The sequence below is a fragment of the Loxodonta africana genome, chromosome 1, assembly GCF_030014295.1.
Source record: "Loxodonta africana isolate mLoxAfr1 chromosome 1, mLoxAfr1.hap2, whole genome shotgun sequence".
NCBI classification, from domain to species: Eukaryota; Metazoa; Chordata; class Mammalia; order Proboscidea; family Elephantidae; genus Loxodonta; species Loxodonta africana.
Genome location: NC_087342.1, coordinates 196,918,521 through 196,937,846, shown reverse-complemented (window position 1 = coordinate 196,937,846; position 19,326 = coordinate 196,918,521). Strand labels below are relative to the sequence as shown.

General features: G+C 38.3%; 1 protein-coding gene across 3 annotated transcripts in view; it reads left to right on the top strand.

Annotated features, from left to right (window-relative positions):
• Positions 1-1,619: 1,619 nt before the first annotated feature.
• SAMD3 (sterile alpha motif domain containing 3) overlaps positions 1,620-19,326 on the top strand; it is a 55,548-nt gene continuing 37,841 nt past the window's right edge. For 2 of the 3 annotated variants that reach the window (XM_023557859.2, XM_064290782.1), the window contains exons 1-5: positions 1,620-1,887; positions 2,105-2,204; positions 2,919-3,108; positions 6,755-6,862; positions 19,119-19,304. In XM_023557859.2, the coding sequence (XP_023413627.1) occupies positions 2,126-2,204; positions 2,919-3,108; positions 6,755-6,862; positions 19,119-19,304 (563 nt within the window). In that variant the 5' untranslated portion in view covers positions 1,620-1,887; positions 2,105-2,125. Of the gene's footprint in view, positions 2,205-2,918; positions 3,109-6,754; positions 6,863-19,118; positions 19,305-19,326 lie in introns of all 3 variants that reach the window. The other variant, XM_010588437.3, reaches the window with a different exon arrangement.

Below are 19,326 nucleotides of genomic sequence, written 5' to 3'. Positions count from 1 at the left end.
AAATATTTAGGTACAATACTAGCTGTTTTACTCTGAAATCTTTCGTACGTTCCTGAGTCTCAGAGTAAGGCTTCCGAATACATTTTTTTCTCATTTGATGTATGATTTCTTTTTTATGGGATAGATGATCATAAATAATAAATCCATCATTCATCTGTGAGGAAGTTGTAAGGCTGCTGCTAGATTTAAAGATGTTGCATTGTCTAGAGCCTGGTATTATTTTATGATGTATTCAGAAAAACAAATGAGCAAAACCCTTATTATTCTTTATTTTATTGTTTTTATGAGGTTGTAATTTCATAACTGTTTTATGTTTCCCAGAAATAGATTTGGAGTAAAACTCAGGGAATTAAAAATATGTCAGGATTCCCGAGTGCTCATTTTATTTTCAAATTTCCGTTTATCCAGGACTGACTTCAAAGCAGCCTCTTCTGCTTTGCATACATTTTAATCTCGGAGTTTAGAGAATTGTTTTCTTTCTTTTTTCTTGTTTTTCCTAAGTCCTACTCTTCACAAAGAAGCCAGAAGTGTGACAGGAAGGTGTGATTTTTAATTTACACCAAAGTCTCGCAAATAATGACTTTTCACACCTATTGCTATTGCTGCTTAGCCTAGGGGAGGGCTTCTGTGGCTACTGTTATAGGAGCAAATTAAACCCACTGCTGTAATTCAGAAACTCTTCTCTTTTCTATATTAACCCTTGTTTTCAATTTTTCAACTTGGTGCTTGTGAATACACAGGAGAATATGGCTTTAATGCTTTGAAGTCTACTTGTTTTCTAGGAAATGATTTTTGAAGGCTGTTATCTTTTCACATTGTCAAGTATGAAATGGTAAACATGTTTTTGCTTTCCATCATCCTGACCATGACATTGGAAATTGTAATTTACTTGAATACACACAGATGAAAAATATAGTAATATTTACTTCTAGAGCTTCTAGTGGTAGAATTTAAACATGTGACTTAGTGTTTGTCTTTCCTTATGGTTCCATTTCTCCGAAAGTAGCTTTTTCCTGTCTGTATAAAAGAGTCAGTATCTTATGCACAAGTAAATCTGTATCATTTTATATTGCAAGATGAAATTGAAAAGTAATGTTAAAAGACCAAAATGTCTTAAAATTTTCAGTTTCCCTCCAGTGCATTAAATCCTTTTGATTTGATTATTAAAAAAAGATGAGTTGCCTAAGGGAAAGGGGAAAAATTATTGCAATTGATATATTCATTTTGAGTTTTCCAAGTGGGTACAGAAGAATACTGATATGCAAAAACTAACTGAATAATTAAAGAACTTATTTTGCAAACCCTGTATACACATGTTACACTTAGACAATCATAAATGTATTTTAATTTTTCCCATTTTGAATCTCCCCAACTGATTTTGTTTTTAAAAGAAATTTTTCATCATGCCAGTCTTTCCTGGTTATCTTACCAGTCATAATAGGGTTCAAGAAAAGTCTACAACAAAATGGGATAGGTAACAGTATTATTGGAAGGAAGGAAAGAAACATTAAATTCTCCTGAGAAATTTGACTCCTATTTCCTCCTCATGCTAAACCAAAGCAATTAGAAGTTATAAGCTTTCTTCTAGCTGGGGAGCAGCAAGGGTTAATCAGCCTTGGTTTACTAAGTATCTCAGTCAGGCTTTTATCTGATCCTTCCACTCTTCCTCCCTTGCCCACCCCTTTTGTAAATGTCAACCACTTCCTGATGAGCCTGGTAGTGGTGAATTTCACACCTTTCTTTTCTTTGTGAAGAAAGCTGGGTGTTAATGGTAGAGGATTGGGTACCATTGTATGTCTGTAGTTGTCTGTTAGTAAAACTGGGGGATGCCTGTGGAAAAAAAGTAGGAGAAGGTGAAGAAATTTGAGAAGCCAGACTAACATACAGGTTAAAATTGGCTTTACTTTAAAAGTGAATGTTTTATTAGCAACTTTTAAATGTGTATTCTAAAAATAGTGATTTTAAGGAAGCGTAATATTGAGAGTCTAAAGAAGTCTGGTAAAGAAGGGAACTGCATTAGAGAGCTGATTGTTTAAAAAAAGGTAAAAGAGCAACAATCAGAAAGAAAAACTGAAGACTCCTTCTCTGACCTTTTCTTCTACAGGTGTATTTGCACGATCCCGCAATGGAAACTTGGTCAGTTGATCAGGTCTGCAGTTGGTTGGTGGAAAAAAATTTAGGAGAGCTAGTGCATAGGTTTCAAGGTGAGTTGTTTACCGTTTCGAAAAATTTTAATTGAGCAGCCTAGATCTTCTGAGTGTCCTCTGTTGGTGAAAATTGCCTTTGTTGTCTAATGTCTGTGTGCATGGAATGTAAACCTGGAGTTGCTGCAGTAGGAAACTTCCTGTTTTTGTTTTTTCTTTTTATTGAATGTCAGAGAGTTTGATTTGATCTAGAATCCACAGAAGAATGTAATATTTCAAGGAGAACTGAAATAAAATAAAATCCTAAGATCTCTTTAAGATACATATTTGATACATGCATTTTGTATTGTTTTTGTCCTTAAATAATGCAGCATGTTTTTTGTTCAGTGTTAAATTTACAACTGTTGGAGTTGGCTGGGAGGTACTAAAAAAACTGGTAAGAATAATTTCCCAAGATTTTTTTTTTTTTTCCTCCTTCCCCATGGAAAAACAATGCCTGTTAGAAAGAATCAGAATGGGGAGGGCATTTAATATGGAAGTAAAAAGTTTTTCTTGTGGTTCCATGTTCTGGTACTTCCTTAGGAGCAGGTAGAGATTTGGAATTATGCAATATCAGCTTCATCTTTATAAAAAAACACAGACACTTTTATAGCTGGAGAGAAGTTTAGATGAGCCTTTTAAGAGCAGAAGTGATTTTGCCTGTTCAGACTGCCTGCGTTTTGCAGTGTTTTGCTGGGAAGCCATGTAGAAACTTTTTTTTTTTCTTTTTCCCAGAGGAAGAAGTAAGTGGGGCCGCTCTTCTAGCACTTAACGATCGGATGGTTCAGCAATTGGCAAAGAAAATTGGGCACCAGGCTGTTCTGATGGATCTAATTAAAAAATACAAGCAGAACAGTCAAGCACTGCAGTCCCCTGGAAGTCCTAGACAGACAGCCCTGATAAGGCAAACAGAAGCAGCCCCAGAGTAAGTATATTCATAAATAGCCTTATTTTGGATTCTGTGCTTTCCCAACAACCCTTTAGGGATGACTGTAGCATGGAGCTTTGTTTAAACCTCTTTGGAAACTAGGACCCTTTCCAGCCGGATTGTGCGTATGGTATTTCTGATACTTGTGTAAAGGTCACTTTTTGCAAAGTTTTATGAATCAAGGTACATTTTGTATTTTAATTGATGGGGTGATTATTATTATTATTATTATTTGCCACTTTTTAAAAACTGACTTTGATTGTTAGGGAAATTATGTAAGCAGGCAGTTCTTATGTAAAATGCTCTGTAGGAAGCAGTTGAAATATACATAAAACAGAAGTTGAAATGGACTCCTGTAGCTTAGTTTTTAAAAAGTGGAGTTTGGTAAAGGCATTCGTGGCTGTTTTTGGGGTTTTCCTAAAACTATCTATCTTTCTATCACCTATCTATCAATCTATCCGTCCATCTAGCTATTTTTGCCAAGGCTTCCTTGCAGGAATGAATTTATATTCTCCTCTAGAGACAGTCACGATATAATTTGCTAAACACTCTTGCCCTATGAATTTTTTTAACTCATTAATAGTATCTTTAGAATGCTAAATACTATGATACCATCACTCAAAAAATTATGGAGACAAATTTGTGGTGGCAGATAAAAGCTTTGAAGTTTGTTTTTTTGTTTTTTTTTTTAATCACTGAGCTCTGCAATGAAAAGGAATGATGACAGGAGTTATAAAACATTTCATCCTAAAAATCTCTGCCTAGGAACACTTCAGGCTTTGCTGCTTCAGTTTTACGTATTAGAGACTTTTTCTAAGGTTTCTATTGTTGTGTGTCATCCAGTCGATTTCAATGCATAGTGACCCCATGTGAGAGTAGAGCTGCCTCATAGGGTTTTCTTGGCTGTAATCTTTATGGAAGCAGACCGCCAGTTCTTTTCCCCAAGAGCGGCTGATGGGTTCGAACCATCAACCTTTCTGTTAGCAGCCAAGCGCTTAACCGTTGCACTGCTAGGACTCCTTTTTTACAAGGTTTCTAAGGTTAAGTAATTACTGCAGATCAGTTAGTCATTAATTTTTTTAAATAATACTGTGATGTTTAATAAAATCCATTGTATGCTTTCACTCTAATTTTTTTAGATTATAACTTTGATAATATATTTTTTTCTCTTCGATAAACAATAAAATGAAAAAAACCTGGTATAAGTACTAGAGATTCTAGCATCTGATTTATTTGAGGAATTTTCCCTACACTTGTTTTGACACGTATCTCCTAAACATTGTTTTGACATTTCTATATAAAAGCACAAGGAGCCCTGGTGGCAGTGGTTAAAGCACTCAACTGCAAACTGAAAGGTTGGTGGTTGAAACCACCCAGCTGCAGCTCGGGAGAAAGATGTGCCAGTCTGCTTCGCTAAATATTTACAGCCCTGGAAACCCTACAGGCAGTTCTACCCTGTCCTGTAGGGTCACTATGAGTTGGAATCTATTCGATGGAAATGGGTTTCATTTTTTGGTTTATGTAAAAGCACATTCTTCAACATGTGACTTTTGATGAAGTTCCCATTCCACGCTTTTACCCTTTTCCACAAAGGGATGGTGTGAGCCTCCAAGGCAGCTCAAAGTAACTTCCCAGCATTCTTGGGAGAGTAGGGCTTTTAAGCTGGAAGTTCCCTACAACTGACTGGCATCTTGATATTGCCTTAGGCACAGCTTGGAAGAAAACAGGCAGCCTTGTTTCCACTGCAAATCAGTTTATAATGTTCTCCAGTAAATGAGAACTGGCTGGACTGCTGGGAAATCTGGGCTTCATTCCTGGTTCTACCACTGATTGGACTGATTATATTAAATGCTGGCGTTACTGTTTCTCCATGTGTAGGTTGTGAAAAGTAGCACAGTACCTAACGCCATGTTAATTCATACTGATGCCATGGGTCTCATAATCACTGAGCAAATCTCTCCTCCTTCTTCTAGACCAAATTAAAAAAAACAAACAAATCCAAACCCATTGCGGTGGAGTCGGTTCCAACTCATAGCGACCTGATAGGACCCTATAGGACAGCCACCACACGCTTCTTGGAAACTCTGTGGGGCAGATCTACTCTGTCCTATAGGGTCTCTATGAGTCGGAATCAACTCGATGGCAGTGGGTTAGAGGACAGAGTAGAACTCCCCCTAGGGTTTCCAAGGAACGCCTGTTGGATTCCAACCACTGACCTTTTAGTTAGCAGCTGTCCGCTACACCACCGGTCCTGTGTTAAATACTAAGCTTGGTTAACCTGGTTAAGAAAACCAGTTTCAAAGCTAACCAAGAGTTGGAACACAGGCTCTCCAGGGATTTATGAGAAGGAGCTATTAAACTCTACCCAGTAAGTAGCTGGCTCACATTAAAGATTATGCTGTCTCGTATTTAGGTTAAATTATTGGGGTGTAAAGGAGCCCTGGTGGCACCGTGGTTAAGCACTCGGCTGCTAACCAGAAGGTCAGCAGTTTAAATATACCAGCTGCACCTTGGAAACCTTAGGAATGGTTTCTACTCTGTCCCATAGGGTTGCTATGTGTCAGAGTCGACTCGATGGCAATGGTTTGTTTTTTGTCGGTTTGTCTATCGTCAAGTGAGAATCATGATGACAGAAGGAGGCATGAGGATATGCTAGGCTATTTAATTAAGCCCTTTCAGAAAGTGCTTAATAAAGAGAAACAACTCAGCATAGTAGAAAGAACCCTGAACCTAGGTAACAAAATGCTTGGAGATTTTGCTTGACTTGCTGTAGTTTCAGTTTCCTCAACTTTGAAATGAGGTGAATAGAGTAAATGATACTTAAGGTCCCTTCTAAGAGTCAATACTGGCATTCCAGGTCTGTCACATGGGTTTCCACTTGAGTGCAAATTCTATTTAATGGCTAGTGGTTGTCCGGTATGTGATTTTGAAAAGGATTTGTAGGCCACATCTGGGCAGGGTATTTGGCATCCAGTAAATTCAGATTTAGGTAGATGATAGGAATATGCAATGGGTGTATTTGCAGCTGCTTTTTGTCTTTTCTTGTTGAAGCTGGTAGAAAAATCACCAGACAGGAAACCGGGAGAACGAAGGTCACAGCCTGGCACTGTTACTCAGGAGCTTATGGCCTTAAGCAAGCTGCTTTCTCTCCTGAGCCTCAGTTGCATCACTCAGAAAATGAGGGAGTTAGTGAAGTGTTGGTTCTAAGACCATGAGATTTCACAGATAATAAAATGTCCCTAAAATAGCAGGACATGGAGGTCAGGTCTCACACAGCACTAACCATTTTATTTTTTCCAAATAAGAATATTAGCCAAAAATTCAATTGTCAACATCATTTCATGAAGGAAAGGATAACCTTAGCACTAAGGTATGTAGGATAGACTAGCAGAAAGCATTGTGAGCTGGCATATGGGAACAACTGAGAAGGTAACACCAGAGATCCTTCTTTCAGTTCTCTAAGTCAGGAGTCTAATGTGGAGTTTGGAAGTAAACACAGACCATAGTGTTTGTTATAGGCTGACACTTGCCACAGAGTCGAAGTAAGATCAGTGGTGATAGCTCCTGTTGAATAGTCACTGACTCACCTCCTGGGACTGTGATAGGGCATTACTGACATACTGTATTGCTTTCTTGGCGACAGGAATGAACAGTCCTCCAGTCCAGCCAGTTGTGGGGAGCAGATGCCATCTTTCTGTCCAGCAGAAAACCTTGATAATGAACCGATTGACCAAAGAGTACTGAAACAGAGGTGGAGATGCCAACTTTAAAACATTTCAAAGTCAAATGATAATATTCTTTTCTATCTATCTGTCTATTTATTAGATTTCTTGTATTTAAAAGTAGTTTTAAATTTAAATTTTTTGTATTTCTGGAAGAACTTTTTTTTTTTTAATCAAGTGATGAAGATACTTGGTAAAAAAAAAAAAAAAAAGTTTAATTTTATGATCTTTGTTTTGGAAAAGAGAAGTTCCAAAATGACATTGCATATCTTTCAAGAACAAGTTCTTAAAGAAGAGGGTTTCTATGTTGTAAACTGTCCAGGGTGGTTGGCATTAGTCATAAAGATGGAATTTATTCAGTGAATGATGTTCTTCCCATAGAATTTGCCTTTGGTGCAGTCTTTGTGTTTGTGAATTTTGTAGTTTTTATTGTTTTGACTTGACTGTTCCTGATGGAGGCACTATTTGGGTAAGCATTTTCTTTGTGTTTGTACACTGTATTTTATATGACGTGGTACTTCAATATATGCGCTACGTTAAAACTAAGGATAACTATAGAGCTAGAGAACCAGACTCAGGCAAGGGGAGCTCAAAGTCCTGAGGATGACCGTAGGGTACCATGTGGCTTAGGAGTGACAGCAGCCTCTGGAGCATTTCACAGCCACCCAGCCCATGTGGCTCACAACATCACTCATAAGACATATTGCTTTCAGTCCCTAGCAAGCAAATGCTTTCCTTCAATACACTATCATATTTTTACTTCATAGTTTTTTGTTCATTTTTGGTACCAACTTTATTAAGATATAATTCACATAGCATACAGTTTATCCATTTAAATTGTACAATTCAGTGGCTTTTAGTATTTTCAAAATTGTGCAACCATCATCGCAATCAATCTTAGGACATTTTCATCACCTTATAAAGAAAACCATAAACCCTGGTGGCATAGTGGTTGAAAGCTACAGTTACTAACCAAAAGGTCAGCAGTTCGAATCCACCAGGCACTCCTTGGAAACTCTATGAGGCAGTTCTACTCTGTCCTATAGGGTCTCTATGAGTCAGATTAGACTCGACGACAATGGGTTTGGTTTTTGGTTTTTATAAGGAAACCCTGCACCCAATAGTAGTCACTCCCTTTCTCTCTCTCTTCAACACTAGGCAGCCACTGATCTACTTTCTGTCTCTATAGATTTACCTACTCTGGACATTTCATCATATAGTATGTGGTCTTTTTTGACTGACTTCTTTCACAGTATAGTGTTTTCAAGGTTTATCCATATTGTAGGGTATATCCGTACTTCATCACTTTTTTATTGCCAAATAATATTCCATGGTATGGCTATACCACATTTTGTTTATTCATTCATCAGCTAATGGACTTTGGGTTGTTTTCATTTTTTGGTTAATATGAATATTGCTGCTATGAACATTCACATATAGGTTTTTAGGTAGACATATGTTTTCATTTCTTTTGGGTATATACCTAGAAGTGGAATTTCTGGTCCACATGGTAACTCTATGTTTAACATTTTGAGGAACTGCCAGGCTATTTTCCAAAGTAGCCATATAATTCTACATCTCTACCAATAGTGATTTATCCACACGTGTGGTAACACTTGTTGTTGTTCTCCTTTTTTATTATAGCCACTCCAGTGTTTTAATGGTGGTGAAGTGGTACTTCATTGTGGTTTTGAATTGCATTTTCCTGATGGCTAATAATGTCGAGCATCTTTTTATGTGCTTATTGGTTATTTGTATACCTTTTTTGAAGAAGAGTCTATTCAGATCCTTTGCCTGTTTTTAAATTGATTTGTCTTTTTATTGTTGAGTTGTAAAAGTTCCTTATATATTCTAGATACAAGTCTCTCATCTCTCTCTGGACTTGCCTTTTTAACTTGTTGATGATGTCCTTTGAAGCACAAAAGTTTCAAGTTTTGATGAAGTCTAATTTATTTATTTTTGTTTCATTACTTGGACTTTTGGTGTCATATCTCTGAAAGCCTACTCCAAGGTCGTGAAGATTTATGCCTGCTTTCTTCTAAGAGTTTTACAGTGTTAGCTTTAACATTAGATCTTTGATCCATTTTTTAGTTAATTTTTGTATGTAGTATGAGGTGCAGGGATCCAACTTCATCTTTTACGTGTGGATATCCAGTTGTCCCAACACCATGTGTTGAAAAGATCACTCTTTCCCCATTTAATGGACTTGGCACCCTTGTTGAAAATCAATTGACTGTAAATGTGAAGGTTTATTTTTGGGCTTTCTATTTGGTTCCATTGATCTATATGTCTGTCCTTTTCTAGTAAATGTATGAGCATTTAAAGGGGAGATGCCAGCTCCCACAGGAAAGAGAAATCAGGCAATATTCAAGCTAAGGTTTGGTCCTCACAGTTTTCACAAACTCTTTACACTGTCATCTCCTTCAGTCCACACTGCAGTCCTGCAAGATGGACTGTATTCTCCCTTTTATTTATAGATGAGGAAAAGTGACATTTAAGTCAAGGAGTTTGTAGCTAGTTTTCTCAATAGGCAGTTATGGCCAGGGAACACTATCTCTTGCTCCACCCATAAATTATATTTTGAAATTGATCTCTTTAAAGTCTGTATTCCCCCATTAGACTATAAGCAACTCAAGGACAAAAACGATGCCCTTTTTTGATCATGGTAAACCTAGCATTTGGGACAGCCGCTGGAACATAGAGGTTCAATAGGAGTTTTTAAATTGAACTTAGGATTTATGGGAGCCCTGGTGGCACAGTGGTTAAGAGCTCAGCTGCTAACCAAAAGGTCAGCACCTCAAATCCACCAGCCGCTTCTTGGAAACCCAATGGGGCAGTTCTACTCTGTCGTATAGGGTCTCTGTGAATGGAACTGACTCGATGGCACCTAACAACAGCAATAACAAGGATGTATGAGCCAATGAAAGGTTCAATATATTTTCAGGAAGCAGGATAAATATTTTAATTGCATCGATTTCCTTTTAGAACTTTTGATACAATCAATCTTGTTGTTGTTGTTAGGTGCCGTCAAGTCAGCTCTGACTCATAGCAACCCTATGCACAACAGAACGAAACACTGCTGGGTCCTGAGCCATCCTTAAAATTGTTGCTATGCTTGAGCTCATTGTTGCAGCCACTGTGTCAATCCATCTCGTTGAGGGTCTTCCTCTTTTTTGCTGACCCTGTACTCTGCCAAGCATGATGTTCTTCTCCAGGGACTGATCTCTCCTGACAACATGTCCAAAGTATGTAAGACCAGTCTTGCCATCCTTGCTTCTAAACAGCATTCTGGTTGTACTTCTTCTAAGACAGATTTGTTCGTTCTTTTGGCAGTCCATGGCATATTCAATATTCTTCACCAACACCACAATTCAAAGGCATCAATTCTTTTTCGGTCTTCCTTATTCATTGTCCAGCTTTCACGTGCATATGATGCGATTGAAAATATCATGGCTTGGGTCAGGCACACCTTAGTCTTCAAGGCGACAATCAATCTTAAATATGCTAATTTTCTAAACAAAGTAAAACTCAAGGAGTTTATAAGGCCCTCACATAAAACAGACTAGAAAGCTGAAGGAGTTTGGCCACAGGTCTTTCCTGAAGCCAACTGGTTTCAAGAAATAAGGAGAGGTAGTGGAAAGGAGTGTAGCCTTTGGGGTTTCACATACCTGGTTTTGAATTCTGACTCCTCCACTTGCCATCCACGTGGTACAATGGGAAATGGAAGCACCCACCTTAATATGTAGTTCATGAGGTCCAAATGAGATAACTTTTATTGTGGTAAAATATATACAGTATAAAATTTGTCATTTTACCCATTTTTAAGTATGCAATCCAGTGGTATTATCACATTCACAATGTTCTGCAACTGTCAGCACTCTTTATTTCTAAAACTTCTTTATCACTCCAAACAGAAACTCTGTGCCCATTAAGCAATAGCTCTCCTCCTCCACTCCCCTCAGCCCATGGTAACCGCTAATCTATTTTCTGTGCATTTGACTATTCCAGATATTTCATCTGAATAGGATCATACAATATTTGTCCTTATGTGTCTGGATTATTTCACTCAGCATAATATTTTCAAGGTTCATCCATGTCATAGCATGTATTAGAACTTCATTCCTTTTCATGATGGAATAATATTTTATTGTACATATAGACCATATTTTGTTTATCCATTCACCTGTTGATCGACACTTGGGTTGTTTCTACCTTTTGGCTATGACGAATAATGTTGCAATGAACATTGGTGTACAAGTATCTGTTTGAGTTCCTACTTTCAAGCCTTTTTGTTTATACCAAATGAGACAACATTTTAAGTACCTGGAAGCTATTATTACAACATACAAGGTGGCAGTTATTATTCTTGTAATATTTTGCCTCTCGTCCCCTAAAGTGAACATATATCTTCCATCCAGATTATTTGCAGACAGGAAGAAAAGGAAGGATTTTAAGCCAGGAAGTTCATCTGATTTGGCTCTTGAAAAGTCTCTAGCAGTAGTGAAAAGGAGGTGTGTGTGTCCCAGTGGATGAATTTGGCATTCCAAGGAAACACTAGTGTCCTGTGACACACTACAGTTTTCTCTGGTGACAGGTGACACTGTGTTCTTTACTGAATTGCTTAAAATGCCCTTTTTTGATGGAGGGATTATTAGGTTTCATCTTCAGCATGTGTTGGAGATCCTTTGGGGAAAGGCTTTCTTTGCAAAGCCATCCTCTGTTTTTCATCTACACTGCTTGAAACAGGTCCTTTCTCTTTTAGTACCTAATTAGGCATGAAATCAGATAAACAGGTAGAGATTTCCTAAATGTTACTCTAAAAATACTTCACTAAAGCTTTAAATATATGTACGCAGATGTTTTGCTTGTGCCTTTGGGCATAATTATACCATGACTAGTTATAGTCGTGGTTTCATGCATATTTGAAAATTATTTTTAATGATGAATTTTTTTTTTCTTGGCATAGCCACTGCTATGAAAGTTTGTAGAATGGGCTTACCCTCTGCCTAATGTTCATTAAATAGGGAAAATTTCAACAGGCTGATCTTGAACACTTTTGACATATTGTTTGCATGCACAACACCACACACAGCTCAGATGTAGGGTGACACAATTGTGTATGCATCCTATCCCAGTAATTATTAGAGGGAAAGCTCAAGGAAGTATGCCAGCCTAGTTCTGGGTCCATTTCTACAAGTTCCAGTTGATGTATGATAACTCTTCTCACTTCCTACCCATCTATATCTTTGCAGTCTAAGAGGTCTGGGGAGTCAGAATCCAGTCATATTCACCTTTGCAGCGCCTGACAGAGTAGGTGGTCAACAGATGTTCATTACATGAAGGAACGGATGTGTTAAGCATTTTATGTTCTGCTCAATACATCTGTTCTTTCATTTAAAGAAAGGGACAATACGGTGATAAACTATCACATTTAGATGCTGAATCTTAGGTCAATGGACTGATAAGGATCCCTCAGAGTGAAATGCAGGATCCTACCATCTCCCAACACATGGGTGCTTAGAATACTCACAGCTAAAGGTTCTATGTTTTGGAAGTATTACGCATTAGCTCTAGTCCCTGATTAGTGACTCCCAGCATACATCAACGTAGTAAAGGCTATGAGAAGTCCTACAATAAGAAAACACATTTAATAGTGTTTAACCCAGAACTCTTTCATTCTGTAACATGTATTGACATTACAAGGAACACCTTAGAAAATATTGACTTAAAGCCTTCTTACCCAAGTCAGGGCTTGTTCATTCATTCAATACAGAAATATTTACTGAGAGTTTCCCATGCACCAAGCACTGTTACAAGCACTGAAGATATAGCAATGAGAGAAGCCGACCAAGACTCCTGCCTCATGGAGCTCACTTTCTAACAGGGGAGAAGAATAAGGAATACAAATGATGTTACATTACATTATAAAATTTTAAGTATTATTATGAAGACCAATAACACAAAACAAAAAGGGGAGGCAGGGATAGAGCGAGGGGTGTGTGTTATGTGCGAGTATATTAGTAAACCGGAGGCCTCTTTTTCAGATGGTGTTTTCAGTGAAGTCTTTTGACTTTGACTAGGTGACATTTGAGTAGAGACCCAAATGAAGTGAGGAATATCACCTCACTGAGCTAGGACGGAATCCTACTTCAGCAGTGGCAGGGACAGATTACCCAATAAGCAAGGTACACACAGGTTTGCTTGTGCTTATTTATCAATCTGTAGTGCACAATTTCACCTGTTTTGAAATTGCACATTACAGATTAGAAGGTAAGCACAAGTAAGCCTGAGCACGTCTTGCTTACTGGTTAACCCACCCCTGAGTGGAGGGTGTCTGTTCATCCAGCCAAAGAGTAATCGCAGGATCGTGGGAAATTGGGCGTAAGGGTTTTGGTTTGGACATGACTGACAAATAAGTCTCTACTCCTGGCCATTCCCATTAACTCTAATATCTGAATATTAATACGGTCTTCGGAGAGATCCAAAGTAAGCCTGATTTCTAATCTATTTTTTTCTCTTCGGTTTGGCCCAATAGCTACTAAATACACACCACGAGCAAAGTATTATATTAGACATTGGGGTGGTGGGTGGGGGGAACAGTCTAGTCTTTGCCTTCAGGAATGCAGCGTCTAGTAGAGGAGAGAGTTATGTAAGCAAATAATTGCAATATTGAAAAGGATATGCAGAAAGAGAAATGCACAGGGCACAGAAGGAGGGAGAAATAAGACTTTCAGAGAAGTGAGTATGGAGATGGCCTCTGGGATAAGGTTCACAAATACCGAGGGAGGATTTTGAAAGATGATCAGAAATTCACCTGAAGGGAAATGGAGGGGGAGAGTAAAGGACAATCACAACAAAGCAAACAGAACAACACGTGCAAAGGTAACAAGCACCTGAAACAGGTGATTCAAGGGACTATGCATAAATAAGTATTTTTGTATGTGGGAAATAAATGACAGAGAAGATGGAGTTGATGAAAACCATGAGAGATGCTGCTAGAGACGTAACAACGGGCCTTCTATGCCATCCAGATGAACTCAAACTGAATCCTGCAGGGCAGTGCTTCTTAACCTTGACCCCACATTAGATTCACCTGGGTGGAGAAGTTTAAAAAAATACCAGTGCCCTAGACAAGAGCTTCTCAAACTTTCACGTACTTAAAAATCACTCGGGAATCTTGTTAAAATGCAAGCTCTGCTTTAGTAGGTCAGGGGTGGGGCCTAAGAGTCTACATTTCTAGCTATCCCCCAAGTAATGACTGCTGCTTTAGGACCTCACTTTGAGTAGCAAGACACTAGACTCATATGAATCACTGGGGGAGAGGGGACTTGATTATAGTCCCTGTCCTAATGTAGCATTTGCATTTCTTCTGTTCCCTAAACCAAAAAAACCAAACCCAGTGCAGTTGAGTCTATTCTGACTCATAGGGACCCCATACCAAGGCTCAACTTCTGTTCTTCTGTTCATTGAGATTTTTGCTTGCAGAGCTGGTATTCAACTGGACCTCTTTTTAACAGACTGGTCTTTCTCACCTGAGAAAAGCCCCAGCCTCTCTGGGAGCAGGAGAATAACTAGGGAATTTTCTACTCTTATGAAAGTTAGACAAAGTTGTAGAGTCAATGAGCATTTTTATTAGGACTCCCATCTCAACATTAAAAAAAAATTACTGTGTAATGTGTCTTAGTCATTTAGTGCTGCTATAATAGAAAAATAGTGCTAGGAAGCCCTGGTGGCATAGTAGTTAAGTGCTACGGCTGGTAACCAAAAGGTCAGCAGTTCAAATCCGCCAGGCGCTACTTGGAAACTCTATGGGGCAGTTCTACTCTATCCTATTGGGTCACTATGAGTTGGAATGGACTCGACGGCAGTGGGTTTTTGGGTTATAAAAGAAATACCACAAGTAGACAGCTTTAACAAAGAGAAATTTATTCTCTCACAGTTTAGTAGGTTACAAGTCCAAATTCAGGGTGTCAGTTCCAGGGGAAGGCTTTCTCTCTCTGTCAGCTCTGGAGGATTCCTTGTCATCAACCTTCCCCTGGTTGAGGAGCTCCTCAGGTGCAAGGACCCCAGGTCCAAAGGACACGCTCTGGTCCTGGTGCTGCTTTCTTGGTGATATGAGGTCCCCAACTCTCTGTTTCCTTCCCTTTCCTTTTATCTCTTGAGAGATAAAAGGTGGTGCAGGCTACACCCCAGGGAAACTCCCTTTACCTTGGACGAGGGAGGTGACCTAAGTAAGGGTGGTGTTACAATCCCACCCTAATCCTCTTTTACATAAAATTACAATCACAAAATGGAGGACAACCACAGAATACTGGGAATCATGGCCTAACCAAGTTAATACACACATTTTTGGGGGGACAAAATTCAATCCATGACAAATGCAATAACATTGCCAATTACCAAATCTGTCAGTTTAACTTTATTTTGAGTTTTATTACAGATATAAACTCTACATTTAAACTGTGTGTTTAGTGCAGTGGACTCTGATTCATTTAGCCCAGGACCAACATAGGAATTACCTTGCTTTAAAAGCTTTCCATTTGATTCTACTGGCTTGAGATTCACTGGATTAGACATTTGTTGTTTTGGTGGTGGTGGCTTTGTTGAGTGTGCTTGCCCTGAGATGAGAACAAAAACATTACTGCTTTTTCAGCTGGGTGTGCTTTCTATTCACTGCACCTACTTTTGGGTGACTGTGACTGGTTTTCTGCCTCATTTCACAGCTTAATAAAGTTATTATGAATAATCTTAACCTCACGGCAAAGATTTTTTGTTGTTGTTGTTAGTTTGAGTGGGAAACAGTTATGCTTGTAGTCATCTGCTTCCAAATTAGATTATATTTTTAATTTCCAATGAGTCATTTTCTTGCGTAATACTTGTTTTAATTTGTATTGGTTGGCATGGTTTTGATTCTTGCCACTTCTAGAATACTTTGTTAAATTGTTCAATGCAATCAAAAGGAAAATTTGATTCCTCTGATTTTGCCAAATGACTCTATTAGGAGAAAGATGGAGTACCTGGCTTCAGTAAAGCCTGTATATGTCAGCTACGTTCTAGGTGTTTGGTAGAAATAATACCATTCTATATAGGGAACCCTGGTGGGGTAGTGGTTAAGAGCTTCAGCTGCTAACCAAAAGATTGGCATTTTGAATCCAGGCCATCCCTGGAAACTCCATGGGGCAGTTCTACTCTGTCCTGTAGTGTCGCTATGAGTCGGAATCGACTCCATGGCAGTGTTTTTTTTTTTTTTTTTAATATATAAGGTCGCTGTGAGTAGGAATCAACTTGACAGCAATGTTTTTTTTTTATTTTTTGGTTGATATAGTCTCTACCCTAGCACAATGGAGCCCTGATGGCGTAGTGGTTAAGAGTTCAGCTACTAACCAGAAGGTCAGCAGTTCGAATCTCCCAGCCACTCCTTTGAAACCCTATGGGGATTTTTTTCTACTCAGTCCTATAGGGTCACTATGAGTAGGAATCGACTTGATGGCAGTCAGTTTGGTTTTCTGGCTAGCACATTGCATAGAAGAAATATATAGAAAAAAAATTCTAGAACAATAAGGTAAAAATTGTACCAAACCCTATTTTATAGTATTGAGATATTAAAGTTATCTATTGGTATGTAAGAAAGAGATGATGTTATCTAAGTAAGAGATGGCAGCTTCAAATGTCTGCAGGGAGTATGCAGCTAACTAACTACTTGAAAGCAGCTGGAGCAAAGGAGACAGATGCTAAGCTCTTGTACTGAAGCTTATCTTAACACCTTTAAAACCTCTGAGAAGGCACAAAATACAGCCAAACAAAACCCATCATTACTTTATAATCTGTGGTCTAAGCAGATAGGGGAGAGATGATTTGGCCATGGGAGAAAAAAAAAAAAAGATAATAGAATATGGAGGGATGTGAGGATTGTAGAAAAACAATTCCTATATGCTAAAAAAAAAAAAAAAAAAAGTTACCATTGAGTCGATTCTGACTCAGGGCTACCCTATGTGTATCAGAGTAGAATTTTGCTCCAAAGCCATTTCAATGACTGATTTTTTTTTTTTTTTGGCAAGTATGTAGATCATCAGGCTCTTCTGCTGAGGTACCTCTGGGTGAACTCGAACTTCTAATCTTTTGGTTAGCAGCCAAGTGCGTTAGCCATTTGTACCGCACAGGGACTCCAATTGGTATATTTGCAGGTATCGAATATTTGTTGAATGAATGAAATGGGAGAGAAGCATAAAAAAAAAAAAAAAAAAAAACCTCCTGCCGTCGAGCAATTCTGACTCATAGTGACCCTTTAGGACAGAGTGGAATTGCTCCATAGGGTTTCCAAGGAGTGGCTGGTGGATTTGAACTGCTGACCTTTTGGTTAGCAGCCAACCTCTTACTGCCATGCCACCAGGGTGAAATGAGAAAGCAACATATTGGAAAATAATGTGGGCTGAAGTAGAAATTTATATTTGGGAAGAGAGCCTGTTGCTCTATTAAATCAAGCATTAAATTATTAGTGTGCTTATTTTAGCCAGGACATATTTTCACCACTGATAAAGTGACAGCCAAAGAGGGGAAAAAGAGAGGGAGCTTATTGTAAGAAGAATGCCTTCTCTTGCTTTCTTTATTCCCATATTCCACCATAGCTTATGCATTCCTGTAAGTACAACCTAAAATTCTAAAGGCAGCCTAGCCTTTCAAAACTCCTTAGAATTTTTTTTGGACCACTTAGGATCCCATGGTTGTACTTAACCTTCTTAGGCTAATTTAGGAAAGGTGTCTCTGTTCTTTCAGTCTACTCTGATTTGCCTCTGTTCCTTTATTTCCATCCCAATCAACCTATTTGAAAGCTACCAAGTCTGTAATTTTATCATAGACTCTTCTTAGCTTTACATACTCAATGATTAATCACTACATTTAAAGTTTTGAAGTGGTTCTGATGTTTAATTTTGTAAACAGCCTTTTTGAGTTATAATTTACATAATGTAAAATTCATCCATTTAATGTGTAGAACTGTTAATTTTAGCAAACATATGGTTATGCAAATATTATGGATTGAATTGTGTCCCCCAAAATTTGTGTGTCAACTTGTCTAGTCCATGATTCCCAGTATTGTGCGATTTTCCATCATTTTGTCATCCGATGTAATTTTCCTATGTGTTGTAAATCCTACCTCTAAAAGGGCTCGAGGGAGGGAGGATGGTGTCAGTGAGGTAGGATTAGAGACGATTATATTAATGTGGCAGGACTCAAATCCACAAGATTAGGTTGTGTCTTAGTCAATCTCTTTTGAGATATAAAAGAGAAAAGCAAGCAGAGAGACAGGGGGACCTCATACCACCAAGAAAATAGTGCCAGGAGTACAGTGCGTCCTTTGGACCCGGGGTCCCTGTTCTGAGAAGCTCCTTGACAGGGACGATTGATGACAAAGACATTCCTCCAGAGCTGACAGAGAGAGAAAGTCTTCCCCTGGAGCTGGCATGCTGAATTCAGACTTCTAGCCTCCTAGACTGTGAGAGAATAAATCTCATGTTTGTTAAAGCCATCCGCTTGTATTTCTGTTAAAAAAAACTAAGATGGTAACCATTGCCATAATACACTTTGGAACAGTTTCATCTTCCCAAAAAAGTTCTCTTATGCCCCTTTGCAGTCAATCTCCATTCCCACCTCTGACACTAGGCAACCACTGGTCAGCTTTTTATAGCTATAGTTTCCTATAAACTTTTCTAGAAATTTCATCTGAATGGACTCATAGAATATCTGATGCATATTTTTAATTTAGAAACTAAATTTGCCTTATTAAAATCACTAAAGCCCAACTAAATCAGGTGGATCTTAGATTTCATGATGAACAGCAGCAGAATAAATTAATTAAATGAGGAATTTTTTAAATCAGGTGCCAAGTTTTTATCATATGCCTCATTTGCATTGCTGAATTGCAACTTATTATTTTCCTTTTATTAGATTATCTTGTCCGATTTTGAGCTATGCATTACCTATTATCTCTTCAAGATAAATGAATTAATATTCTTTCCAACTTCAGGCTTTATTCTAAAGTCTATATTACTATGACATTTTTTTTTTTCCAGAACTAAAACTATTTGTGCATGTGCAAAGGGACAATGGGCTCTCAGATATTTGTGGATAGATGGACAGATGGATGGAAGATGCATAGATGACTTCCATATCGTTAGGTATCAGGAGGTAGTTTATATCATACATTCTCAGGGTGTAGAGAATTAATAACTTGCATATATTGGAATAGAATCTCACTCTTCTGTGTGTGTGTGTTTTCTTTTTTAACAGAAGGACTATGAAGTATGTTCTAGCAAGGAATAAAGCATTACAGTGGACTAAGCCCTATGTTTTACCAGAGTTTCCCTATGATGTCAAATGCATGTTGGCAGAGCAGAAGTGTCCTGATCATAGCATGAGGATAAGGATGATTGAGTTTCTCCAGGCAGACATGACTAAGTATCTGGAAGGGTCACTGTGAGTAATTATTAGGTGGACT